Source organism: Rhinopithecus roxellana, chromosome 4 (assembly GCF_007565055.1).
Source record: "Rhinopithecus roxellana isolate Shanxi Qingling chromosome 4, ASM756505v1, whole genome shotgun sequence".
NCBI lineage: Eukaryota > Metazoa > Chordata > Mammalia > Primates > Cercopithecidae > Rhinopithecus > Rhinopithecus roxellana.
Window position 1 is genome coordinate 35,573,588 of NC_044552.1, and position 26,262 is coordinate 35,599,849.

Genomic DNA, 26,262 nt, shown 5'->3' on the forward strand with positions numbered 1-26,262 from the left:
TGCAGGTTTCAGGAAGGAAGGGGACAGCAGAGAGGAGATGAGGCAGGCCATGGCTCCTGGAGAAGGTAGGAGATGCCAGCAATGTGAGGGAAGACCAGAACAGGGAGGCCAGAGAGGCCCAGGGAGGACTGACCCAGACTCTGGCCCAACCCTGGGCCTCCCTGGGCTGGCAAATTCTGCAAGGACACAAAGGATGAGTAGGAGCCAGGCCTGGGTGTGCACAGCCCCCAAGGAGGACCTCTGGCTCCCACTCTTTGCTGCCTAAGACCTGCAATGGGTCCTCAGATAAGGAACATGATAAATACCTCTTATCACCCCACAACCTTGGACTCCCATCCAGCTAAGGACAAAGTTGGAAATGCTTTTGTCCTGGGCCCCAAGGCTCCCAGAGAACCCCTCATTTCTGCAGCCCTCATCAAAAGGCTGGGGCCCCCAGGGACTGTGGGGGAAGCACCCCACAGCCCCTGCAGCAGCATGAACCAGGACTGAGGCTCACAGCTGTCACCTGACGCCTCCAGCTTGGTGGACAGGGAACACAATCAAGCAAGAAGGTCCAGCGCTGAAAAGTCCTGGCTCTACTGGAACGCAACAGCCACAAGGCCCCTGTGCAGGGACGCCTCCCAAAACACCTGTACATTCACCATCTCCCCCATCCTGACAAGAGCCCCATGAGGGGGAGGGGCAGCAACCCTTGCTACCCATTTTTCAGATTCCAAGGAGGCTGAGGCTCAAATCACTTCAGTGACTTCCTTGAGGCCATGCAGCAAGTGTATGGCAAATCTGTTTCCTGGCTCTTTTCCTAGATCAGAGTTTCTCAACCTCAACACCAGATACTCAGGGCCAAGTAATTAGTTATAGGGGCTGTCCCGTGCATTTTAAGATGTTTAGTGGTATCCCTGGCCAATATCATCAGACATTGGCAAATGTTCCCTGGGGGGACAAAATCACCCCTAGTAGAGAACTACTGCCCTAGAAGCACTTAAAAGATGGGCACCTGCCAATTCCAAATTGAAGGGTACACCTGCTGAGGGCTCTAGCCTGAGAGTCTCCCCCTCTCCTCTGCCAGATGTGCTAGGCAAGAAGGCCTGAAGGCTGGTGGGTACTCTGTGGGTTCAGTACCCTCTGGGAAGAGGCTTCTTAGCCCCAACAGGCACTGCCACTTAGGGGGTCTCCCCACAAGACCAGTATCACCTTCCAAGTCCCAAGCTACACGCCAACCCCTTCCTGGCATTCAATATTACCCTGATCTTTCAACTGTTTTGCTCATATATTCCTATCAGTAAAAACTTTTGAGCACTCTCAATACATGCTTCTTCCTTACAAATTGCTCATATATACCCCGATGCATGAATATATTATAGATGTCAGCAAACATACCCAAAAATTGTATATTTTAAAAATGAGAATGAAGGCCGAGCGCAGTGGCTCACGCCTGTAATCCCAGCACTTTGAGAGGCTGAGGCGGGCGGATCACTAGGTCAGGAGATTGAGACCATCCTGGCTAACACGGTGAAACCCCGTCTCTACTAAAAATACAAAAAAATTAGCTGGGCGAGGTGGCGGGCGCCTGTAGTCCCAGCTACTCGGGAGACTGAGGCAGGAGAATGGTATGAACTTGGGAGGCGGAGCTTGCAGTGAGCTGAGATCGCACCACTGCACTCCAGCCCGGGCAACAGAGCAAGACTCTGTCTCAAAAAAAAAAAAAAAAAAAAAAAAAAAATGAGAATGAAAATGCAATACACCACAATGAGACATGTTACACACTCACCATCATGGCAGAAATTAAACTGTCTAACAAGACCAAGTGTTGGTAAGGCTAAGGAGCAACAGGAACTCTATGGGCCACTTAGCAAGGAGTAAAGTAGTACAGTCACTTAACAAAATATTTACTAAAGTTGAAATATACATTAAAGGCTAGGCCCGGTGGCTCACGCCTGCAATCCCAGCACTTAGGGAGGCCGAGGTGGATGGATGACCTGAGATCAGGAGTTTAAGACCAGCCTGGCCAACATGGTAGAACCCCAACTCTACTAAAAATACAAAAATTAGCTGGGCATGTTGGCGGGCACCTGTAATCCCAGCTACTTGGGAGGCTGAGGCAGGAGAATTGCTTGAGCCGGGGAGGTGGAGGTTGCAGTGAGCCAATATCGTTCCACTGCACTCCAGCCTGGGCAACACAGTGAGACTTCATCTCAAAAAATAATAATAATAAATAAATAACTAATAAAAAGAAAAGAAAGAAAATTAACAGACTATGGCTACACACAACATGAGTGACTCTCACAAATACACTGTTGGGTGGGAAAAGCATGATGTAAAAGATGTCTAGTGCCATTCCATCTGTATTAAATTTAGAGTCAGGCAAAACTAAACTCGACGTAGGGATGCAGGCATAGGTGGTTACATGAGAAAAGAAGCAAGGAGCTGATTATCATACAGTCAGGATCGTGGTTACCTCTGGGGGTAGAGGGCACATGAGTTGATTTTGGTGTACAAGCTACATTCTGTTGTTTATTCACTTGGGTGATGGTTGCCTAGGGGTTCACTTTTTTTTTTTTTTTTTTTTTTTTTTTTTAGATAGAGTCTTGCTCTGTCGCCCAGGCTGGAGTGCAGTGATACGATCTTGGCTCACTGCAACCTACGCCTCCTAGGTTCAAGTGATTATCCTGCCTCAGCCTCCCAAGTAGCTGGAATTACAAGCTCATGCCACCACACCTGGCTAATTTTTGTATTTTTAGTAGAGACGGGGTTTCACCATGTTGGCCAGGCTGGTCTCAAACCCCTGACCTCGTGATCGGCCCACATCAGCCTCCCAAAGTGTTGGGATTACAGGTGTGAGCCACCGCGCCTGGCCAGGGGTTCACTTTTATAATTATTTACTATATTATATGTGTATGTTTATGCTTTTTTAAGCAACTATGCTATATTTCACAATTTTAAAAGAAAGAAAAGGGTGAGATATAAGTAAATAGATATAGTATTTTCTTCCCATACCTAGTTTTGCAAAACACTATAATTAGATCCAAAGAAGTGGATGACAACCTATAGTTAGGCACAGGTCTGAAGTAGTGATAATACTTGGGCTGTCTAGGGAGGGTTCCTTCCCCCAGCTGGCTCAGGCCGCTGGCTGCCCCTCAACCCACAGGAGCCAGCTACCCTAGCCTCTTTCACCTGCCACCCCGCCCTGGATGTCCCAGCCACCACACACCCCTTCCTGGCCATAGGTAGGGGGTTGCATCAGGCTGGGTACCTTCGCAGCCACCTCCCCCTACCATTCTGAATGGACCATTCTGCTGGGCCCCTGACAGCAGGACTTGGAGGCTCACTGTGAGAAAGGTACTGGTGGGGGGGGCCCCAGTCATCCTTTGAACACATCAAAAGAAGGAAGGTGGCAGAGAAGGAAATAAAGATGAAGGAGAGAAGGGGAGACAAAGAGCAGGAGAGAGATAGTCCAAGGCTGCAAATGCTGTGGAACTAGATGGAGGCTCAGAGGGTGGCGGAGGGTGGAGGCGGGGGGGGGAAAGGCTTGTGGTCAGGTGAGGTGGCTCATGCCTGTAATCTTAGCACTTTGGGAGGCTGAGCCAGGTGGATCACTTGAGCCCAGGAGTTTGAGACCAGCCTGGGCAACATGGTGAGACCCCATCTCTACAAAAATTTTTTAAATTAGCCAGGTGTGGTGGCATGTGCCTATGGTCCCAGCTACTTGGGAAGCTAAGGTAAGAGGATCACTTGAGCCCAGAAGGTTGAGGCTATAGTGAGCCATGATTGTGCCACTGCACTCCAGCCTGGGCAACACAGTGAGATCCTGTCTCCAAACAAACAAAAGAGAAGGTTCTGGAATCGGGGGGAACAGAGGCACTGCCCCTAGGTTCCAGGCCCAAGCATGGAGGCTCAGTCACAGGCAGGTCCAAAGAGGCCTGAGTTGTCGGCTCTGATCCAGCACCGCCTCTCCCCATGGCCCCAGGGCTTCCAAGTGGCAGGTGGGTGGCTCAGAGCATCCTTTCAAAGGTTCCAGCAGCCTCTAGTCCTCCTGGAAGGAGGGACTTGTCCAGAACGGAACCTGCAGAGGTGACCCCCAGGTGAGAGGGCCCAGGAGCAGTAGAGTTGCCCTTCCCGGGGCCCAGAGGGTAGAAAGGGCTGAGGGCCTAAACCACGCTGAGTCAAGGTCTCTGTGCCAGCAAGAGGCCCAAGGAGAACGCTCTTCAGGGCAAAGGGCAGGTATCACCACGCTTACGTTGTTCAGTACGTTAGTCTACACTAGCTTCTCGCATTCTGCCCCCTGTGCCCTCTGGTTACTAAGATTCCCTGGCTAGGCCATTGGCGCTTTGCAGGAGAAGCTGTGATCTTGTTCCCACCCACCCTGCTTGGCCAGCCCAGTGCCAGGTACCTCTGATGTGCTCAGTACATGCCTGTTGACACTGAAGGCCTTGTGCTGCTGAATCCCTGGGCCTCGGGCCCCTCCTCTCGACAACATGGGGGCAGCGCCAGCTGCCCTCTAAGGCCCCCAGCTCTACGGCTCCAATTAGCCCCAAAGCAAGGCCAGCCAGCGCCGTCCTGGCAGGGCAGCACAAAGTGCACCTGGCTAGAGCCGGGAGGGGACAAGAGGCAGCAGGGGGTGGACAGTATAGTGTATCACCTCCTGGCCACTCTGCACCCCTCAGGGACTGTGGGGGGCCGCGGCAGGTGCTGTCCTCAAAGCAATTATAAACAAGGCAAAGGACAGGCTGTGACTTCCCTTGGCAAACAGGAGAAAACAAACCGGAGCCCCACCCCACAGACCCACTGGTAGAACTCGGGGAGGGGGGTTGGGGGAGGTGCTGGCAGACTCTGTGGGGAGGAACAGACTGTGAGCCCCACACCAGAAGGAAGCTGGGCCTGGATCACTGTGCGGGGAGGGAGACAAGGCAGAGGCAGAGGGCTCAGCACCTTGTGGACCTGTGGGCGAGGCCCCTGGGTGTCAGCTGGTGAAGCGCCTGCAGGGTAGAGACGGTAGACAGAGCATTTTTTTTGTGTCCACGTTTCTGGGCACACGATGGGGGCTCAATCTCATTCTCTCATCCATTCCACAAAGATTTATTGAGCAGCCACTATATACGAGGCTCTCTTCTAGGTGCTAGGGGTACAGCATGGACCAAAACACACCAAACCCTCTTCCCAGTCACCAGAGGGCTGGCTGGCTCAGACGTCAATCTCACCCCCACTTCCGGCCCCACCTTGCCTCCCCTGCCGCAGGGCTGTAGGACCTACCACCTCTCCTCACCTCCTACCAGGCTTCACCCCAACTCCCTCCAGTTTCCAAAGACAACTCCACCCTCCCTCCTTGCAGGGGCCAGCCCCCAGGCTCTCCCAACCATCCGCTCTCTCATGGCCCAGGATCTCCTGGAAGATGACAGAGACTCTACTACCTCCAGCAGGGGCCTTCCCCCTACCCTCCCTACATCTCTGGTCTGGGGGAGGAAGGGAGAAGGGAACAGCTTCTTTCTGTGTGTGTCTTTATCATTTTTATTGTCAACAAGAACTATGATTCAAGCTGGAATCAAATACTTGCCCTCCATGAGGTAGGAAAGTGAAACAATGGGAAGTATTTTAAGAGCCTCCCTTCAACAAAGTGAGGGTCCTCTCTGAACGCCTCCCCAATTATTGCAACAATGCTACTTTAGCTCCAAGCACCTTCACAGCAGCTCCAGACCCTGACGCATGTTCTGAGGCCCCTCAGCTAGCGCCATCCTTGTTTGTCTGCCTCATCCTGCCTTCATCAACCAGTGCATAGTTTCAAGCGCTTGTCCCAGACAGTGGGACCAAGAGCTGCAAGGCCCAACAGTGGACAGTTTCATGGGAGGTGGGGACATGTGGAGAAAGGGGAAGGACTGACTGTAGAGGGGACACCAAATTGTCTCAGAAGTGGTCCGTGCCCCTGGGGACCTGCCTTCAAAAGGGGACAGGCCTACCAGTCCCGAAGTCAGAGACACATAACCCAGGAGAAGGGCGACTCTCACCTGGGTAGCTGTAAAGCGGCAGGGCCCAAAGCACTGGTTTTCCAGATATGCTCTGGGGACCAGCAGCATTAGCATCACCAGAGGACTTGTCAGAAATTCAAATCCTAGACTGCATGGAATTTGCAGAAACACCGGGAGGGGCTCAGCATCTATGTTTAAACAATTCCTCCAGGGAGTTCTCAGGATGCCCAAATTTGAGAACCACTCCCCTAGAGCAAGGGCGTCGGAATCATCCCAGAAAAAAAAAAAAAATTAAAGAATGATGCCTAGGCCCCTCCCCAAGAGATTCAGATGCAATGGTGTGGTCTAAGAGCTCTGCAGGTGATCATAATATCCAGCCAGGCTGCAGTAAGATAAAACAGTGCCCCGGTCTCTTTGAAAGGTGTGCCCTGATGGAGGAAAAGATTTGCTTATAAGGAAGGAGCAAGGAAGGGCTAAGAGGAGGGAATATGAGCCACGGGTTTCTGGATGGAGAGTCTGGTGGAATTCCTGGATTAATCCCTATGGCACCACATCTTACTCTAGGACCACCGCTGTATGCCTAAGAGCCAACCAGGTGGCCTGCGTGGCCAGCAAGCAGGTGCTGGATCTTATGGGGCCAGGTGGCTATTTCCATAAGAAAGCTGGACAAAAGACCTCATTTCTCCTCCTTAAGCCCACACTTAAGAGCCAGGAAGGAAAGCTGGTGATGACCCGGCCTGTTGCCTCTGCTCCTCTTGGCTCTCACCCAAGGCTTTCCCACTTCACAGCAAAGCATTTCCTGTGGGCATGAAAAGTCCCAGATCCTACCCTATCACTGCAATTTTATCTCTGCCCTCAGTGACATCACAGCCAAGGGGATCTGTATCTCTGGTGCAACATGGAGGAGGGACAGATGGTAGGAGAGCAGGGGACAGCCACAGCTAGGAGTGCGTGGTCAGTGGCCAGACCAGACACTACCCAGGGAAACCCAAGAGGCAGGGCAGGGGTGGTAGAGACGCTGCAGGCATTGCCAAGCCCCCTGCACTGTCTTGTTCAATGAGGAGAGCAGGCTGGTGTGGTGGGACAGAGAGCTGTGGGAAGCCTCATGTAAAGCATTACATCAGAGGACGTTAGACACATGAGGGGGCCTGTTTGCAATCCACAGGTCTTTATTCCTTCCCTAGAGCTATCCAGGCCTCTATTTCCTCACGTAAGAATGAGAAATAAATAACTCACTGAGTCATAAGAGTTCATTAGATGCTATTCTAAGTACCACATGTGCATCAACATCAGCATACTCAGCCCTCACTACAGCACTAGTAGGTGGGTGCAGCAAGAACTCTCACTTTTTAGGTGTGGAAACTGAGGCACAGTGGGGTTAAGCAGCTTGCCGAGGCTCACTGTGTTAAGTGGCAGAGCTGTGCAAGCCATATAGCCTGGCCCCAGAGCCCATGCTCTCAACAACCCCCGGTCAGGTGACACTGGCCCAGTGCTCAATATATAGTGGCTATGGCTGTCCCAAGAAAAACTTCCTGTTTGCTTCCCCAGGACCAGTCTTTAGCTAAAGCTCAATTCTGAGGACTGCAGCATCTCCCAAACACCCCTAACAACCTACCCCCATCACCCCTTCCTTTCTCTTCCTGTCTCTTCCTCCCCAGTGCCTTTGGGAAAGATTTGTAGAAGGTTCACTTTGGAGGGAATCCCACAGATGATCCAGATTCACAGATATGGAAACTGAGGCTGAACAGAACAGAGACCTGCCCAGCCACACAGTCGGTGAGAGGCAGAGTGGGGGCTCTTGATTCCTGGTCCAGTGCTCTTATGACTTTCACTGCTGTCCCATTCTCACCCAGTGATCCCCACAGCCTCTTCTGCACATCTGATTAAACAAGGGCCTGCTGAGGGCTGCACTGTACGTTAATGGACATGGAACGCATGGCACAAAGCTGGGCACCTAGGAGGCCATCAGTAAGGATGCCTCCTCCCTTCCTGGGTGTCTGGGGCTTCCAAAGAAGCCTAGGAAATCTTGCCTGAACCCGTCTCCTTCCCTGGCCAGTCAAGACAGGTTCCAGCCGCGGGTCCTTTGGTCACCCATGCTGGCAGCTCAGAAGAAAGGCCAGGAAACAGGTATGGTGCTCAGACAGGGCCTCCGCAAGTTCCTACTCTGTTTTTTTTTTTTTTTTCCCCTCACACATATTCTTTTTTCAATTGAGTCCAGGTCTCGCTGTGTTGCCCAGGCTGGTCTCAAACTCCTGAGCTCCAGCGATCCTCCCACCTAGACCTCCCAAAGATCTGCTTCGAGCAGGAAACCCCGGATAGAGGAAAGATGGTCTCTAGACCACCACACCCCACCTTTTAAGAGAGAACTCCTGGGAAACCCCTTGAAGAAGTGGTCTTCTTTAGGGACTGAGAACACAGACTTTGGAGTCAAATAGACCTAGGTTAAAATTCCAATCCTGTCACTTCCAGGCTGTGTGATTTTAAGTGACTTGCTTAACTTCTCTGAGTAAGTATAATGCAAACAGTAATTCACACCTCACTGTAAAGAGTAAACACACAATAAATGTTGGCAACTATTGTGTAATAAATCTTATTATAATATTGTTCTAGTATAGCATAAAAGAAGAGATGAATATTCTATTAATATAATCTTGTTTTATTGTTACACTCTCACAGGCACACATTCACAATTCATCTATACCCACATTCCTAGGCACTTTAACCACACACACAAACTCACAACCAGTACACAAACCCCACACCAACCCAGAAAGCAACATCATGTCCTCACCATGTACCAGACACTGCCACACCCTTAGTCCTCACAACAGCCTGTGAGGTGGGTGTGTTTTCATCTCCCTCCTCTCAGATGAGGATCCACACTGCACATGTACATATGTTCACTGCGTCCTGGGATGTGGACATTTCTGGCAGCTCTGGGAACCATGAACTCCCTCCCTCCGATCAGAGGAGGCCAACCCAATTTCCATGGTCATCTCCAGGGCAGCCCTAAGCCGGGCCCCAAGTGCTGACTGACCTCCATCCCCAGGACAAAGGCCCAACCTGGTTTTCATGACAGCTGTGGTTGGGGAAACCCCTGTTGCCTGCAGAAACCGAGCTGACTTTGAAAAGGAAGAGACAGAACCCAGGGGGTGGCTGGGCCACGCCCTGTGGGGGCAGGTGCTAAGTAACTCCATCAACTCTGGCTAATGATGCAATTACAGTCATAAACAGGGCCCCAGGAGGGCTCAGGGCCAAAAGCTAGACCCTCAAAGGGCAGCCAGGCTTGAGGGGTGGGAGTCCCCTTCCACCTACTTCTGAGCTTTCCAGAAACAGGTTGTTACACGTGGGACCCTGGAAGGGCTCCTGCCTGCCCTGGCCCACTCCCTGCCCACCTCTGTGAGTCACCAGGCCATTAGCCCGCAAAAGCCCAGCTGGCTCTCCCTGGATTCGGTGCCCACCTAGGGTGTCCCCTGTCCTGGCCCCTGAACTCCTTCCAGGGCACCCAGGACCAAGACACCTGGGTCCCCATTTGGCTCCGCCTCTCAGAGCTGAGTTGAGGACAAAATAACCCTGCAGTTGTAACAGGCCTTGTAAATGGTAAGCACCATTGGCTTCCCTCGGGGAGAAGCAGAGCATGTCGTCACCCAAACAGCCCTGCCCTTCATTTACACCCTCTGGCTCCCAGCTCTCCAGGCCTCGCGGCCAGGAGGCAGACGGAAAGAAGGGAGCCAGGCGAGTTGCCCATGGTCCTGGGGCTGCGGACACCGGCATGGTGAAAGCATACCATCAGGTTAGCAGGCAGGGACCTCAAGGCAGTTGACCCTTCCCCTTCCTCTGCCTCTTCTGGCAGGCCAGGAACTACTGCTGGCTGTCCCTCCCCGGACAGTGCGCTCCCTGAGGGGAGGGCCTGAGGACTGTCTCCCAGTCGTGGCACCAAGAACTGCATTCTAACCGAGCGCGTCTGCATCTGGCCACCCAGGAGGAAACCAGAGACCAGCCTCCCACCTCATCTCCAGCTGCCCAACAGTGCCATGTCTGGGCCAATAGAATCTCGGCCAGGGCGGGTGCAGGGGCCTGAGGCCACCACACCCCAGAGGTGTCGCTAGGGGCCTGCATCCTTTCACTGAGGGATGAAGCAGCCCCTCACTCGGGATGGGGGGAGGGCAGGGGATGGGAGCTGGGCAGTAATTAACCTGCACTTCCCCAGCGAGCGCTAAGCCAAAAACTGCGCTCAAGTTGAGTGCAGAAGCTCCGCGCTGAACCGTCCCCAGAACAGACAGGCGAGAGAACGACGGCTGGAGCTAAGAGGGGTTTCGGGGGAAGGCGCAGCGGCCAGGGGCTGGCGGAGAACGGAGGGCTGGGGCCTGGGCCCAGCAGGGTTCGCGCAGACAAGCCCCGCCCCGGGCGCCCTCCCTTCCTCCCCCGGGGCGCGGGGCTGTGGCGCGCCAGGCGGCTGCGGCGCGAACCTGCTCGCGCAGCCCGGAGCAGCTCGGGGCAGCCGTGCGTGAAGCCGGAACCCCGCGCGGGGTGGGGGCCGAGGGGCGGGGGCCGAGTTGGCATCTGCCCTCTCCCTTCCAGGAGGCGAGCGGACGCGCTGGGCCAGAGCTGGTCGGGACAGCCCGGGGGTTGGCGGCGCGGACTCGGTGGATCGGAGCGTGTTTTCCGGGATTGGAGATCGAGACGGGGGGAGGGGGAAACTCGGGGGGCGGGCAGGCGGCTGGGAACTCCGGGGGAGGCAGACAACGGGGCGCATGGAGGGAGCGCTCCGGGGTTGGTGTTCCCAGGGTCATGGAATAACCCACGGGGAGAAAGAGACTGCCCAGAGACTCGAGGGGACGAGGCCAGGGGCGGCTTCTTCAAGGGACCGAGCTGGAGGAAGGGACGGGAAGGGAGGGAGAGATGGTACTTCCACTCGCACCCCCCCCCCAGCAGCCCAGCCCCCGGGGCGTGGCGCCACTCCGGCCCTCCCACTCCCCCGCTGGCCGGGCGAGACTCCGCCCCCGCAAACCTCCCCTACCTCCGACCCCCTCTCCGGCATCGTCTGCCCCAGCCGTGTCCGGTGGAGGGGGAGTGGGCGCGGGGCCAGCGCGTCCCTCAAACTTCTTGCAAGTTCACCATCACGCCTCCCGCCCCTTCGACTCCCAGCTCCGGGCCGGGAAGGCCATGCCCGCCCGGCCCCTCCCGCCCGGTTACATAAGGTCGCAGAGAAGCCGCCCCCGGCCCGCGCCTGAAGGGAGGGGCCGAGGGGGCTCCCGGCTTGGCGGGCAGCGCCGCTCGGGCTACGCGCTGGGCGCCCGGGGGCGGACGGACTGCGGGTGGGTGGCGGCGCGCACGGTCCTGCTTCCCTCTCCTGCCGGCATCCCCCACCCACCCACCTGTCTCCGGGACCCACGGGATAGGGGCCAGGGAGCCTGGGTCGGGGGTCCCGGGCCCTCCTCGCGCCCCTCGCCCCCGGTCCCGCTCACCTCGCTATGAAGGTCAATCTGTCCGCCGCCCGCGCCCCGCGGCTCCGGCAACTTGTCCCAAGTTCGGGTGCCTGGCCCGCGAGCTGTGGCCGCCACCTGCTCCCAGGCTGCTCAGGCCCCGCGCCACCAGGGAGGCCCGCCCTGTCCGCCCTTCCCGCCGCCGTCGGCGCCGCGGCCGCTCCCTGCGTCCCGCGCGGGCCGCCGCCTCCGCTGTCACCGAGCCCCGCGCCCGGCGCCCGGGCTCCGGCTGTCACTCCGCGCACACTTCCCTCCGCTCCCGGCAGAGGGCAGCACCCGCCCCGCCTCCCAGCCGCTCGACCGCGGGGCCCACTGGGAAGCGTAGTTCTCGCTGCATTCCCTCTAGGCACGCCGGGATTTGTAGTCCCGCTCAGCGGACCAAAGCTTGCAGGGAAAGAGGCTCCTGACTCGGAACCTCTGTTCCACTTCTACTCCTTTGCAAGTTTTCTTTCTCCTGTCAGTAATGTCCCAAACCAGGGCTTACTACGATACATTCTGTAGCCTGTCCGACCCCCTAGAAGGAACCTGCAGCCGGCTGTCCTTCGGCAGTCTAAGATAGAGGGTCCCAGATGGTGTGCTGTTGCCATAGAAACTCCACCTGTGGCAAATTCCAGTTTCTCTTCAGGAGTAGGGTGCAAGATCTGGATCTTGTGCTTTTATCCCTGCCCCTGATCATAAGGGGTAAGGCCGGGGTGAGCCTGGCGAATGACAGGGTAAAATATGACTGTAGAAGGCAGCCTGCCCCCATTATGGGTTCTACATTCACGCCCCACTCACCAGCCGGAGCTTGCTGTCATGTTGCTGGACAGAAATTGTCTGATCTCCTTTCATGTCACCTTCCCTTGTTGGAAGTTCACAGGGCGCGGAGGCATCATTCTCTACTTTCTCCTCTTCCCTGCCCCTTTTTCCCTGTCTCCTCCCCCCGCCCCTCCCCTGCTTTTCTTCTCCTTCCCCCTCCTCTTTTTCTCCTCTCTCTCCTTCCCCACATACCACTTTGCTCCTGGTTTCTGTATCTTTTGCTAAGAGGCTCCTGAGGAGGACAGGGATGAAGTCCAAAGGGACAAGATCCCTTGCTGAGTTGGTTAGAGCAAGTAGGCTCCATTTCTCTGTGACTCAAGTAGCTCTCCCTCTTCTCCACAGCTGAGAGGAACCCTTCTTCAAATACACATCCTGGGACATAGGGGTCTGGGTAAAAATACTATCAGCCTAACAGCCCTGGCCTTCTGAAGCCCCCCAAGAAATAGTTTCTGGCAGCATTGCCCTCCTCCCTAAAGGACCCCATGACTGTTACAAATGCACACGGGCATCTAGATAGAATTCCTCAGAAACTTCTAATTCAAATTTGATCAGCAGATGAGGAGACAGCCACCTAGACCTGGGGTGTGTTAGACCACTAATCACACTGCTAGTAGACATACATATGGGTCCCAGTGTCACTGGGGTAGTTCTGGTGGTAGTTTGGTAAATCGGGTCAGCAGAGCATTTTATTTTTTGTTTGTTTATTTGTTTATTTATTTATTTTTTGAGACAGAGTTTCACTCTTGTTGCCCAGGCTGGCGTGCAATGGTTCAATCTTGGCCCACTGCAACTTCCTTCTCCTGGGTTCAAGTGATTCTCCTGCCTCAGCCTCCCAAGTAGCTAGGATTACAGGCATGTGCCACCATGCCTGGCTAATTTTGTATTTTTAGTAGAGACAAGGTTTCACCATGTTGATCAGGCTGGTCTCGAACTCCTGACCTCAAGTGATCCACCCACCTTGGTCTCTCAAAGTCCTGGGATTATAGGCGTGAGCCACCATGCCCAGCCAGCAGAGCATTTTAGGTTGTTAGAGTAGCCCTCTTTGCCTATCACACAGGAACACTCTCCCGACCCTGCCCCCGGCCCACTCACCCATGATGGCGCTACCACTGCCTTCCCTTTCCAGGGGAAAAGTGTGAACTTTAAGTTCTGAGGGTTACAGAGCCCATCCCAAGCCATGCCTTAGGTCCCATTTCTCTTAGAATCACAGTGACCCACCAGGAAAGCTCCCAGCCACTCAGGGAAAACTCCCTTCCAAAAACAACAGCATGACCAACATAAAGAATAACTATTTATTATTAGAGAAAGTCCAGAGTCCGAAAAAAGAAGGCTGAATCCAGAGTGGAAAGACAGATACAATGCCCCAGGAGGGTGCAGGGCCAAGAGGAAGAGGGGAGCCCACGTGTCGAGGCAGCAAGTCTAGGCAGCAGTGGCAAAGCCCACCCTGTTGTTGCTCAAGTCGTAGACAGAATAGTAGGACCTGAGGAAGACATCCCCGAGGATCCACAGGGGCTGGCCGTTCTGGGAGGACAGGTAGGTGGGCTCGACTCCCACGGTGCAGTAGCCGTTGTTCTGCTCAACACAGAAAGGCAGCACTCATTCATTGGTTCACACATGAGCTGGGTCCTGCTCAGCTCTGAGCCCTGGACTGGGAGCCCAAGTACAGAGCTGAGGGAGCCAGGATCTCTGCCTTCAGAGCTCATAGGCCAGCTGAGCCACCAGAGCAGAGCTGGTGGGAGGATTTCTGGAACAGGTACATTCAGGCTGCGGTGGTCCTCAGCAGGGTCTCTTCTCCCCATGATGGGAAACTTCTCTTCCCACAGACCTCCCTCCTGCTCCCAACTTGGAACAGATTAGCCTGGTGGTTAAACCTTGCAGCCAAACCAACTTGGATTCAAACCTTAGCTGTGTCACCTTGAATCAGTTACTCAACCTCTCTGAACCTCCAAGTTTTCATTTGTAAAACAGAAATGAGTATCTCCCTCATTAAATACTGTGACAATTAAATGGGATCATGAAGCAAAGTGCTTTGCACAGTGGTCTGTAAGTGCTCAACAAAGAGCCCAGTGCCTCTTCCCACTAATTAATAATAATTGATCATAGATGACAATCTTCTATTTCATAGCCTTGTTCCAGAGACGGGGGTTTAGAATCAATGAATGCGGAAGATAAATGAGTGCAGCACGGAGTCAGAAAATGGCACAAGGTAGGAGACCCAGCATTTCCGGCTCCCCAGCCCTTCCTCCCACCCCCAATCATGGTGGCTCAGCCTGCAGGGACCAGGACTTACACTGAGGATGTAGGAGGAGGGTGGCAGAGGGAACTCCACGCCATTGATGATGAAGGTCAAGGTGGGCAGATTCTGGATGCTGTTACAGTCCACGAGAAACTGCAAGAGGAATCGGTCCCTGGTTAACTCATCTTCCCCCTGATAGCACCCACCAGCCCCATCATCTCAGCCCCTGGATCCCAGGCCTGAGCCCCAGACCCAAGCCCTAAGCCTGTTTTTGGACTAGAAAATGCAACTCCAAGGGAAAGTCCTGTGTAGGTAATGCTGGCATTATACCCATGGACTCACAGAATGGGTGTGATTTAGAGTGATCCCAGAACCTCCCCACTCCTCTTGCCTCAATTTCCCACATTAGAGATTGAACCTCTCCTCTTTCTCTGCAAGTGTCTATATATATATATATATATATATATATATAGGCATAAGCCATGATGCCCAGCCTGCAAGTGGCATTTTAAAACTTGCAGATCTGGCCGGGCACAGTGGCTCATCCCTGTAATCCCAATACTTTGGGAGGCCAAGGCAGGCAGATTATTTGAGTCCAGAAGTTCGAGACCAGGCTGGGTGACATGGCGAAACCCCGCCTCCACCAAAAATACAAAAATTAGCTGGGCATGATGGTGCACACCTGTAGTTCCAGCTACTCAGGAGGCTGAGGTGGGAGGATTGCTTGAGCCCAGGAGGCGGAGCTTGCAGTGAGCCGATATTGTGTCACTGCCCTCCAGCCTGGGTGACAGAGTGAGACTGTCTCAAAACAACAACAACAACAAAAACACAGATGGCTGGGCGTGGAGGCTCACGCTTGTAATCCCAGCACTTTGGGAGGCCGAGGCAGGCAGATCACTTGAGGTCAGGAGTTCAAGACCAGCCTGGCCAATATGGTGAAACCTCATCCCTACTAAAAATACAAAAAAAATTAGCCAAGTGTGGTGATGTACGCCTGTAGTCCCAGCTACTCAGGAAGCTGAAGCAGGAGAATTGCTTGAACCTAGGAGGCAGAGGTTGCAGTGAGCCGAGATCACACCATTGCACTCCAGCCTCGGTGACAGAGACAGACTCCGTCTCAAAAAAAACAAAAAAAAAGGAAAAACACAGATCTGCATAATGAGTACCCCACTGGTCTCCCAAAATTACAATTAGTGGTAGTGGGCTTGGGTTACTTAGACAAACCCTTGGCTGGACTCAGGACAGACAGGTGCAGGGGAGCGTGGACCTGTGGAGGTAAGGGAGGTGCGGATAAAGGGTCAGCCCTGCTTGCTCACATACTCAGCCCCACATTCCAATCATTTTGCTCTTATCCCAAAGTCCAGCAAGTGTTTCCTCTGTTTCTGCTGAGTGACTGCAGCTCAGAAGAAACTCCTGCCTAATAGTAACCTCCCACTCCCCTTTGGCGCAAGCAGCTGGCCCCACCTGAACAAGCCTCCAGGCCCCCATCCTGCCCCCAGCCCCAGTCGTCCCAGGTCCCCCTGCCTCCAGTGCCTTGGGCAGATAGAGGCATGGAGGTCAAGAGTTAAGCCTTTTGTTTTTTTGAAGCAGGGTCTTGCTTTGTCACCCAGGCTGGAGTGCAACAGTAAGATCATGGCTCACTGCAGCCTCCACCTCCTGGACTCAAACAATCCTCCTACCTCAGCCTACCAAGTAGCTGGAACTACAGGTGCATGTCACCGCACCCAGCTAATTTTTGTATTTCTTGTAGAGATAGAGTCTCACCATGTTGCCCAGGCTGGTTTCGCACTCCTGGGCTCAAAATATCTGCCTGCCTCGGCCTCCCAAAGTGTTGGGATTACAGGCATGAGCCCAGTGCCCAGATGGCTATTCTTGTGTTCTCAGGAGAAATCATGAATGCCTCTGGACTAGCCTCCTGGGGAAGGGAGACATCCCCACCAGTCACACCTCTCCATACTCGTCCTCCTGGGCCCCGGTGGCCTGCAGAAGAGCGCTCATGTACTGCTGAGGCACAGTGAGCAGAGAGGTGCCTGTGTCCACAATGGCCTGGCAACCCTCAGAACACCAGCCGGAGGCCTGGCCGCCAATGAGAAACCTGTATGGGGAGAAGACAGGCAGCCTCAGGACTCCCCCAGTTCAGGGCAGCTGGGGCGGGCTTTCCTCACCGCTGTGGGACAAACAGCTGCAGCTACTTTCTTGAGGAATGTGAGGACCCTGCAAAGATCAATCCAGCTATTCACCTGCATCACGCCATGGGACCTATTCCTCAAAAGTGTCAAGTAAGTTTCTAAAAACACTGAAAACTAGGGCCACTGATTCATTGTAAGGACTTTGAGCAAATGAGTCGTTAACACACCCTCGTTTCTAATCTGTGAGCCCATGATGGGGTTGGACTGCAGAGTCCCTAATGTTCGGGAGTCCAAGTCCTGCCCCTCCCTATGTTGTCCACACCCACTCTCTTCTCCAGGCTGAGCTGGGCTTTGTCACTCCTGCAGAGGGCAGTTGCAGCTTTGTAGGAGTAAGCCTCAGGGGTCCTCTGCCCCATCCCAGAGCAGTGCCAGACTGTGTGTGTGTGTTACATGGCCTGGAAGCCCACTCCAAGGAAGTGCCGCATCCCCGGGCCCACCACAGACTCACTCTTCAATGCCAATCTGCCAGTAGAGCTCCCGGGTGACAGGCGCCCAGTAGATCTGCCCCGTGTACAGGCTGCTATCCACACCCCCAAAGACAACCGCTCCCCCACTGGAGCCCTGCTGGCTGCAGGAGGGAAAGGGAAGGGGAAGTCAGGGAGCACCAGGGAAAAGGGCTTCCCTCCTAAGCAGTCACCTCCACAGGGAAACAGCTCTTTCACTGCTCCAGACTGCGGATCCCTGAGGACAGGACTGAGTCTCCCCTCAGACTGGGGCTCCCTGAGGAGGGGGCTGAATCTCCCCACAGACTGGGGCTTCCTGAGAACAGGACTGAGTCTCCCCTCTGACTGGGGCTCCCTGAGAACAAGACTGAGTCTCTCCTCAGACTGGAGCTCCCTGAGGACGGGGCTGTGTATCCCTCAGACTGGGGCTCCCTGAGGTTGGGGCTGCGTCTCCCCTCAGACTGGGGCTCCCTGAGAACAGGACTGAGTCTCCCCTCCGACTGGGGCTCCCTGAGAACAAGACTGAGTCTCTCCTCAGACTGGAGCTCCCTGAGGACGGGGCTGTGTATCCCTCAGACTGGGGCTCCCTGAGGTTGGGGCTGCGTCTCCCCTCAGACTGGGGCTCCCTGAGGTTGGGGCTGTGTCTCCCCTCAGACTGGGGCTCCCTGAGGTTGGGGCTGCGTCTCCCCTCAGACTGGGGCTCCCTGAGGACAGGGTTGTGTCTCCCTCAGACTGAGGCTCCCTGAGGATGGGGCTGTATCTCCCCTCAGACTGGGGCTCCCTGAGGATGGCGTTGTATCCCTTAGATTGGGGGTCCCTGGGGAAGGGGATGTGTCCCTTAGACTGGGGCTTTCTGGCCAGGCCTTGGAATTCCCAGAGCCTCAGGCTCCTGAATGATGCTGACATCTGGGGGGGCCCCTAGTGGTTGGGACCCCCACCCCGCACTCTGCTCTCCTCTCCCCTCCGCTTCCTGCCTCTGGTAGACATGTCCCGAGAGCCCCACCCGGGCCCAGCTTGTTACTTTTCTGCTGAGATTGGAGACAGGTAGGGTCTTGGTGAAGGGGGTAAGGATATTCCATGTTTGTTCCAGAGGCTTCCCTGGTAGCTGGAGAGTGGAGCTGGGTGGAGCTGCTCTGTTTACACGCAGAGGAATCGTACACAGAGGTGGAGAGGAAGTCAGCAACATTAGTAACAGGGTGAGGTCCTTGAACTTCAGATTCCCCGGATTAGCCCAATGAAGCTAACTGTCTCTAGAAAGTGGCTGGCTAAGGCTGGTTGCGGTGGCTCACGCCTATAATCCCAACACTTTGGGAGGCCGAGGCAGGTGGATCACCTGAGGTCAGAGGTTTGAGATCAGTCTGGCCGACGTGGTGAAACCCCGTCTCTACTAAAAGTACAACAATTAGCTGAATGCGGTGGCGCACGCCTGTAATCCTAGCTACTTGGTAGGCTGAGGCTGGAGAATAGCTTGAATCCGGGAGGCAGAGGTTGTAGTGAGCCGAGACTGCGCCACTGCACTCCAGACTGGGTGACAGAGCAAGACCCCATCTCAAAAAAAAAAAAAAAAAAAAAAAAAACAAGCCAGTGGCCAGCTAATTTTGAAGAAGAAAAAAGAAAAGCGGGCCCCAGGCCGCTCTCCCCCACCCACTGACCGTCTCACTAAATGCCTGCACATGCTTGTGTTGACTGGCAAGGATAACAACCTGCTAGGGGTCAGTGGTGGACCTAGACCAGAAGACTCCAGGACCGGGCTAGAACAATAGATAAAAGGAGATGAAGCAATACATTACTATGCAAAAGAGGGATACAGGTAGAAAACATTCGGTCAGAAGGAAGTGAGCGAACTGCCCCACCCACTTCTCCACCAGGAGGCCTTTCCAAGGGGTGCTGAGAATCAGAGCAGCAAAACACAGGGCAAAGTTCAGCCGCTGTGGAAGAGATTCCATCCTGGCTATGGAATGCAAAGACAAGTCGGAGGGGACTGGGGACAGGTGCAGGGGTGGGGTGTGGTGGGGTGGCTGGGAGAGGATTTGAGAGGAAGCCCCGGAGGGAAGGCCCTGGAGCAAGACTGACTGGAGCCAGATGCCCGCTGGAATGTCTCCAAACCCCAAAGCATTGAGTATTGAGCCTCAGTTGTCCAGGGCGGCTGGGGGGAGCACCCCGGGAGGTGGGGACCGGCCAGCTGGTTGCTCACTCGCTGAGGTAGACGCTGAAGATGGGGCTGGTGAGGGCGCCCTCCTGCACCATGCCCTGCATAGCTGTGGTGGCCCCGTCCACGGACAGAGCAGGGTAGGCCAGGCCCATGATGCCATCAAACTGCGCATAGACGAAATTGGTACCAGGCTCATTCTCACTCAAGCCGAACTCCTGGTTGGGGACCTGGATGCTCTGGACCTAATGGGGACACAAACGAGGGGAGGTGACAAGTCTGACTCCACTCACCTCCCCTAGGTTCCCCTAGAGACTCCTCAAGCCTCTGTTCATCCCTTCCTCACCTCTGCCCCCTACTTTTTTGTTTGTTTTGGTTTTTTGGTTTGTTTGTTTGTTTTTTGAAACAGAGTCTCGCCCTGTCACTAGGCTGGAGTGCAGTGGCATGATCTCGGCTCATAGCAACCCCTGCCTCCCTGGTTCTAGAGATTCTCCTGCCTCAGCCTCCCAAGTAGCTGGGATTACAGGCACACACCACCACGCCCAGCTAATTTTTTGTACTTTTAGTAGAGACAGGGTTTCACCATGTTGGCCAGGATGGTCTCAATCCCTTGACCTCGTGATCTGCCCGCCTCGGCTTCCCAAAGTGCTGGGATTACAGGCGTGAGCCACCGTGCCTGGCCACCTCTGCCCCTTTTTGACAGGTGTTACAGGAGCCACCTCTCCTGCATAGCCTTCCTTGACTGCCACAGCTCACCTCCTCACCCATTTCCTTCTTCTCTGAGCTCCCCAGGCCTTATGCTTCTTCAGGAAAAGGACCATGTCCCTCTTGTTCAGGATGGTGCCCCAGTGCCTGGCACATGGTGGCCACCAGTGAGTGTTGAGGGAGTGACTGAATGGACCCGTCTTGTCCTGCCTTCCTGTCCTGCACACCAGAACACCAGCATTCCACTGTGTTTCAGGGGACTCCATCTAACTGTCCCCTCCAGCTTACAGCTCACAGCCTCAGCCTCCACTCCCCATGCCAACTCACAGTCAGGGTGTCGTAGCCAAAGAAACCGGTGAGGCTGCCGCTGCCATACTGCAGGGAGAAGGTCTGCCCGTTGGTGGAGTAGGTGGAGGACTCGCTGGGGTTGAAGCGAGAGTGACTGGCTGCAGGGGAGTCAGGGCATGGGGAATCAGGCTGGCCGGGGCGAGGCTGCCCAGCTCTCAAGCATGCTGGGTTCCCACCTCAGCTCAGGCTGCGCTCACATCCTGGGACCTCAGCATCCCTGGTTGCCAAGTCAAGGGGTGGCATTGGAAGGTCCATGGGAGCTGGCCAGCCTTGGCCCCAAAGCCCCTTCTGACTTACAGAGTCTTCGGATGCCTGAGGACTGTGGCCTCCCTGTGGTCAGGGTTGCAGAGAACCCAGCTCTGAGTCCCTGGCCCCCAGCAGAGCACCGGGCTCACAGCAGTGCCGAGTAATTACTCATCAGATGAAAAAGCGAATGGGCCTGCACCACATCCCAGCATTCCCCCCAGCCCTCTGGGGCATCCCCAAGTGCCCCCACCTTCACTCATCAAGAAGCCAGTCATAGCATAGGGTGGGGCCATCAAGGAACCTTTGGGCCAAAGGTGTCAGGACCCAAACCCCAAGGCTTCAGCAGGGACCAAGGCAACCTTAGGAGCAAACATTGCCTGTCTCCCAAAACCACTATAATATGGAGCTCACATCCTATATTGTTCTATTATGTCTCTTGGAGACACTCAGTGAGAACTTAGTAAATACTGAGGTGGAGCAGAATAGAATGGAGTAGAATGGAGTGGGATGGAATGGACTGAAAATTAGTCACATAGAATGGAATGGCACTGCCCAGAGTAAAGAGAATGGGGAGAGTGGAATAAAAGGGAGTGGGGGGTTAGGGGCTGGCATAAGCAAAGGGATACATATTGGCAGGGAAGGCAAAGGGGCCATCCAGCTGCAGGACCAGCATCTTTCCTCTGGCTTGGGCATGCTGTGTGGCCCTGCACATGTCTCTGGTCCTCCCCAAGACTGAGTTCCCCTCAGTCCTGAGCTCCCTCTGGAAGTTTGGCCTTCCCCAGAGAGTATCAGTGCCTTGCCCTGCCCACTGCCCCTCTCTGCCCAGCCCAGCACTCACTGCAGGCCTGGCTCTGGCAGTAGACAGAGGGCACCCACAAGTTGGAGGAGCCGGTGTCAAAAAGGACCAGGAAGTTCTGGGGTGGAGTCCCGATGCTGATCTCACCAAAGTAGGCAGCCTGGGGGCCATGGAGCAGGCTGTTAGTTCCAGAGGGATGCAGGGGCCCCAGGTTTCTCCATGGGCAGAGGAGTGAAGGGACCTGTCCCTTCCCTCCAGCCCACACCAGAGAGAAGGCTACCCCCAGGAAGGGTCAGGACTCACATCCATGTAGGCCATGGGCTCGTAGGACACGCTGAGGTCACCAAAGCGGTACTTCCAAGCAGGATCATACTTGTGTGTCCTCAGGAACTCCCCCAGCAAGCCCTTCTCCTTCATGGTCTCACGGATAGACTTAAATTTCTTCAGGGGCACCCTACAGGTGAGGGTTGTGTATGAGGCTCGGCCCTCCCTCCTTCCTCTCTTCCCAGTCCTCTCTTTCTCTCTCTCCTTCTCTTAACTACATGCTTCAACCTCCCTGCCACTCTGTTCCCTCTTGTCTATTTGTGTGTGTGTCTTTCTCTCTCTCAGCCTTTTTCTCTCTGTCTCTGTGTGTGTGTGTGTGTGTGTGTGTGTGTGTGTGTTTCTTCCTCCCTTTGCCTCTTCCCCTCTTTCTTCCAAAGCTCTTCTCAGCACTCACTCTAAGATTCAGAAAACCATTCATTTCACCCATCCATGCATGCCCTCCTCACTCTATCTCAAGGGTCCTCCTATCTCTCTGGCCCTTTGCTGTCAAATATCCCATAGATTCCTCCCCAGGAAAGGAAGAGGGACTTTAAGCATTACGCTTTTCAGGATATGTACTTTTTTTTTTTTTTTTTTTTTTGAGATGGAGTTTCACTTTTGTCACCCAGGCTAGAGTACAATGGCACAATCTCCACTCACTGCAACCTCCGCCTCCTGGATTCAAGAGATTCTCCTGCCTCAGCCTCCCAAGTAGCTGGGATTGCAGGCACCTGTCACCATGCCCAGCATTTTTTTGTATTTTTAGTAGAGACAGGGTTTCACTATGTTGCCCAGGCTGGTCTCGAACTCCTGACCTCGTGACCCGCCTGCCTAGACCTCCCAAAGTGCTGGCATTACAGGTGTGAGCCACCGCGCCCGGCCCAGGATATGTACTGGTTTTTTGTTTTTTATTTTTATTTTTTTTTGAGACAGAGTTTCACTCTTGTTGCCCAGGTTGGAGTGCAATGGCGCGATCTCGGCTCACCGCAACTTCCGCCTCCCGAGTTCAAGCGATTCTTCTGTCTCAGCCTCCTGAGTAGCTGGGATTACAGGCAAGGGCCACCATGCCCAGCTAATTTTGTATTTTTAGTAGAGACAGGGTTTCTCTATGTTGGTCAGGGTGGTCTCGAACTCCCAATCACAAATGATCCGCCTGCCTCGGCCTCCCAAAGAGCTGGGATTATAGGCATAAGCTACCATGCCCGGCCCAGGACATGTACATTTTTAACATTTTTAAGAAAAGATTTCAGGCCAGGCACGGTAGCTCACGCCTGTAATCCCAGCACTTTGGGAGGCCAAGGCGGTTGGATCATTTGAGGTGAGGAGTTCGAGACCAGACTGGCCAACATGGAGAAACCCTGTCTCTACTAAAATTACAAAATTAGCCGGGCATGGTGGTGCATGCCTGTAATCCCAGCTACTCCGGAGGCTGAGGTGGGAGAAATGCTTGAACCTGGGAGGCAGGGGTTGCAGTGAGCCAAGATCGCGCCATTGCACTCCAGCCTGGGTAACAAGAACAAAGTTCTGTTTCAAATAAAAAAAGAAGATTTCAGAGATAGCAAAGTTCACCCCAGAGTTCCTTCCTATGGCGGCCCTCAGGCACCTGGCAATAGCTGGATGTGACAGAGCATGGAGCAAGGGCAACAGCACTAGCTGGGACTCAGGACACAGGGTCCTAGTTCTGTCCCAGCTGCTAATTGCATGTCCTAGGCCCCATCACTGCTCTTCTCAGGACACCAGGACCATGGGAAGTTGGTCTGGGTGGTCTGGACCACAGATCAGCTCTGGAGTTGGAACTTAGAAATCACGGCTTCTGTCCCTTCCTTTGGGCTCAGTCACCCCCTCGGCACTCTCCTTCCCAGACTTCCTTGCTGCCATTGCCTGGGAGTCTCTAGGGGTCCACTCTGGCCTTGCTCTAGGCTCCAGAATTCCTGCTTAATCCCCATTTCCTGGGGACTCTGCGTTCCCCAGAAATTCTCTGCTAAACCCCTTCAGCCTGAGCTATGAAAATTAATTAACCACCTCTACCAAATATGCATATTGATAGAAGTTTCTGAGAGGAGCCAGCTCTTGGCCTCAGGAAGTACTCTTGGATAGAGAAATAGCAGGCAAGATGGCAGGCTGGGAGCCTTCCTGATGGCCTGTGAGCCATGCCATCTACTCCAGAGTTTTCTCCTGACCCCTTGGGTATAGAGATTTATATTTACTGTGTTTCTGCGTAGATGATTTTGGCATCTGCCAGTCAATTTTCAGCCTTAAAACAATTTTTAGAAAGGATTCTGGATAGGATATCCCTTATCCAGAAAGGATTGCTCCTTTCTGTGGGAAGAATCCACACCTGCCATTCAGGGGCTGCTTGGGCAGTAGTCACCCCTACCATCTCTGTTTCAGGTCTATCTTTTCCTCATCAGATGGGGGAAGGGATTGTGCTTTTCCCTTTGGTGGGAAGTTTCCTGAAGGCAGGGGCTGTGTCTCCTTCCACCTATGTGTCCTGTCCAACATCAGCAAAGGGAGGCTTCCCTTCCCTTAGCAGAAGTCCCAGAGTAGAGACAGGCAGGGTGTCCCCTGGCCCGGCTGCCCTTGGCAGGGCTTTAGGCTCCCACCCAGTCTCCCTGCACCAGCAGCCAGGTCCCAGACTCACTTGAGCACTGCTGCCTCCAAGAGCTGGAGGCAGAGCAAGACCACCACCAACCACTTCATGATGCTGGTCTCCAACTGGCCACAGAGGAAGAGCCACTCCGAGTTCTGCAGTCGCAGTGGAGTGAAGACCTGGGTACTCTTTCCTCTTTTATATGCCCAGGATTAGCCTAGTCGCTGCCTCCCTGCCCTGGGCAGCCATGACCTCAACCCAGGGTGTGCCCTGTTCTTTGTGTACCAATTATTTCTGTGTATTTTTCCTTCTTGAGGGTGGCCGCAACAGACTTTCATCTTATTGACTTTTTAGTTCAAGCATCAGAGGCCAGGAGGTACAAGTGATAAGAGAGAAAGTTACTGTAAGATGGAGTGGTGAAGATTACGTCTTGTCCCCAAACCAGAGGCATAATGTGTGCATTTGGGGACGAGGGCCAGAAAAAGGTAGAGGCAGAGTGCTGGGATAGATAGGATCTATAGCCAGGGTTTCGCAACCTCAGTACTGTTGACATTTTCGAACAAATAGTTCTTTGTTGTGGACCCCATCCTGTGTATTGTAGAATGTTTAGCAGTATCCCTGGCCTCTACCCACTGGACGCCAGGAGCAGTCCACCCATTGTGCCAACCAAATATGTCTCCAGGCACTGCTAAGTGTCTTCTGGATGGGCAAAGTCATTGAGAACTGTTTGTCTTTAGGTTGTGTACTTGGAGCTTTGACTCCAAGTCCTAACTCCTAGCACCCTCAAACCCTCAGGGGAGGAGATAGGGGTGTCAGAGGGTCAGGAGGTCAGTAGCTAGGATGCTGGTTATGATGATGGTGGTGGTGAGGGTGGTGCTGATGGCAGTGTCGGGAGTTCTGGTGCTGGTGGTGGGGCTGGGATGACAATGGCTGAAGTCACAGCTATTTGAGCAGCTTCAGAGGCTTTCAAGATCAAACAGGACACTTGGAGAAATGCTTGTCATAATTCAGCAAATGCTCAGGACACACTCATAGAATAAGCCACACCAGCTTCTGGTTGTGCCTTTCATACCAGCCTGGATCAGAGGCCTGGAGCAGGGGCATATGAGGAGGGACAGGCCTGCACCCTGCTGCTGTTCCTCGTTCTCTTTTCTGCCCCACTCCGTCCCTGCTTCTGTCTCCAGTTCTCCTAAAGTGCCTATGTCTCCCAGGACCCACTCCCAAGCCCTTGTGCAGTCCCCAAGTCTGATTTATTAGTTCCTCTATCCCTCATCTTCGGACTCCACCCCTCCTCCTACCTCCCCCAAACCCCACCCCACTTCCCAGCTCCAGCTTCCCATTGCCTGAGGTGACTTGGAGCTGGCCCAGTGCCTGCCCACCTGGCCCAGGACAGCTCTCCATTTTGGAGTGAGTGGAAAAAAATCCCCATGCCAATATCCTCTCTGCCACCTTGTACCCCATACTCAGGGCTCCAAGCAGATTTATGAGGTCCTCAGGCCCCAGGCAGAAGGCCAGGACCAGATCTGCTAAACACTGATATCATCCAGCAGGTGGGGGTGGCCACTGCCACCCACTGCCCAGCCAGAGCCCTGGAGCTTCCCCAAGCCTTATAATGCGGGAGGGGAGGGAGGACTAGAAGTCGGCTGGGCCTGGCACAGAAGGGAGGTCCCTATCTGATGGTGTCTCAAGCTGACTCAGCTCCCATTCCTCCCTGCAATCCCCAGAGGTACATTGGACTCTGAGGTGAAAGACAAGATAGGGAATGCCTTCCCTGGGTTGGGGCAAGTCCCCATATTTGGAAGAGCAGGTAAATAAAAGTTATAGGATCATTGGAATCTTTTTTTTTTTTTTTTTTTTTTTTTTGAGATGGAGTCTTGCTCTCTCTTGGCTCAATGCAACCTCCACCTCCCGAGTTCAAGCAATTCTCCTGCCTCAGCCTCCCAAGTAGCTGGGACTACAGGTGCATGCCACCACACCCAGCTAATTTTCTTATATTTTTAGTAGAGACGGGGTCTC

At 54.2% G+C, this 26,262-nt stretch overlaps 2 protein-coding genes across 2 annotated transcripts in view; both read right to left on the reverse strand.

The window, feature by feature from the left end:
* The window catches only part of TFEB (transcription factor EB), a 52,579-nt gene extending 40,902 nt beyond the window's left edge, over positions 1 to 11,677 (reverse strand). Inside the window, exon 1 of the mRNA XM_030928857.1 lies at positions 11,426 to 11,677. The gene's annotated coding sequence lies outside the window, so the exon portion shown is untranslated. The remainder of the gene's footprint in view (positions 1 to 11,425) is intronic.
* Positions 11,678 to 13,519: 1,842 nt separating this feature from the next.
* On the reverse strand, positions 13,520 to 24,417 carry PGC (progastricsin). Its single transcript, XM_010369638.2, has 9 exons — positions 24,298 to 24,417; positions 21,657 to 21,807; positions 21,396 to 21,513; positions 20,291 to 20,409; positions 19,304 to 19,503; positions 17,115 to 17,234; positions 16,425 to 16,572; positions 14,532 to 14,630; positions 13,520 to 13,813 (listed from the first exon to the last, which is right to left on the reverse strand). The coding sequence occupies exons 1-9, from the start codon at positions 24,354 to 24,356 to the stop codon at positions 13,661 to 13,663; spliced, it is 1,167 nt and encodes a 388-aa protein (XP_010367940.2). The 5' UTR covers positions 24,357 to 24,417; the 3' UTR covers positions 13,520 to 13,660.
* Between the last annotated feature and the right edge of the window lie 1,845 nt (positions 24,418 to 26,262).

Excerpts from the sequence above, each read along its gene's own strand:
- PGC (XM_010369638.2), bottom strand. The coding sequence starts at position 24,356 with ATGAAGTGGTTGGTGGTGGTCTTGCTCTGCCTCCAGCTCTTGGAGGCA. Across the intron at positions 19,504-20,290 it reads TTGGCTACGACACCCTGACT|GTCCAGAGCATCCAGGTCCC; the intron begins GTGAGTTGGCAT and ends TGTCCCCATTAG. Across the intron at positions 13,814-14,531 it reads CCTCCTCCTACATCCTCAGT|AACAACGGCTACTGCACCGT; the intron begins GTAAGTCCTGGT and ends TGTGTTGAGCAG.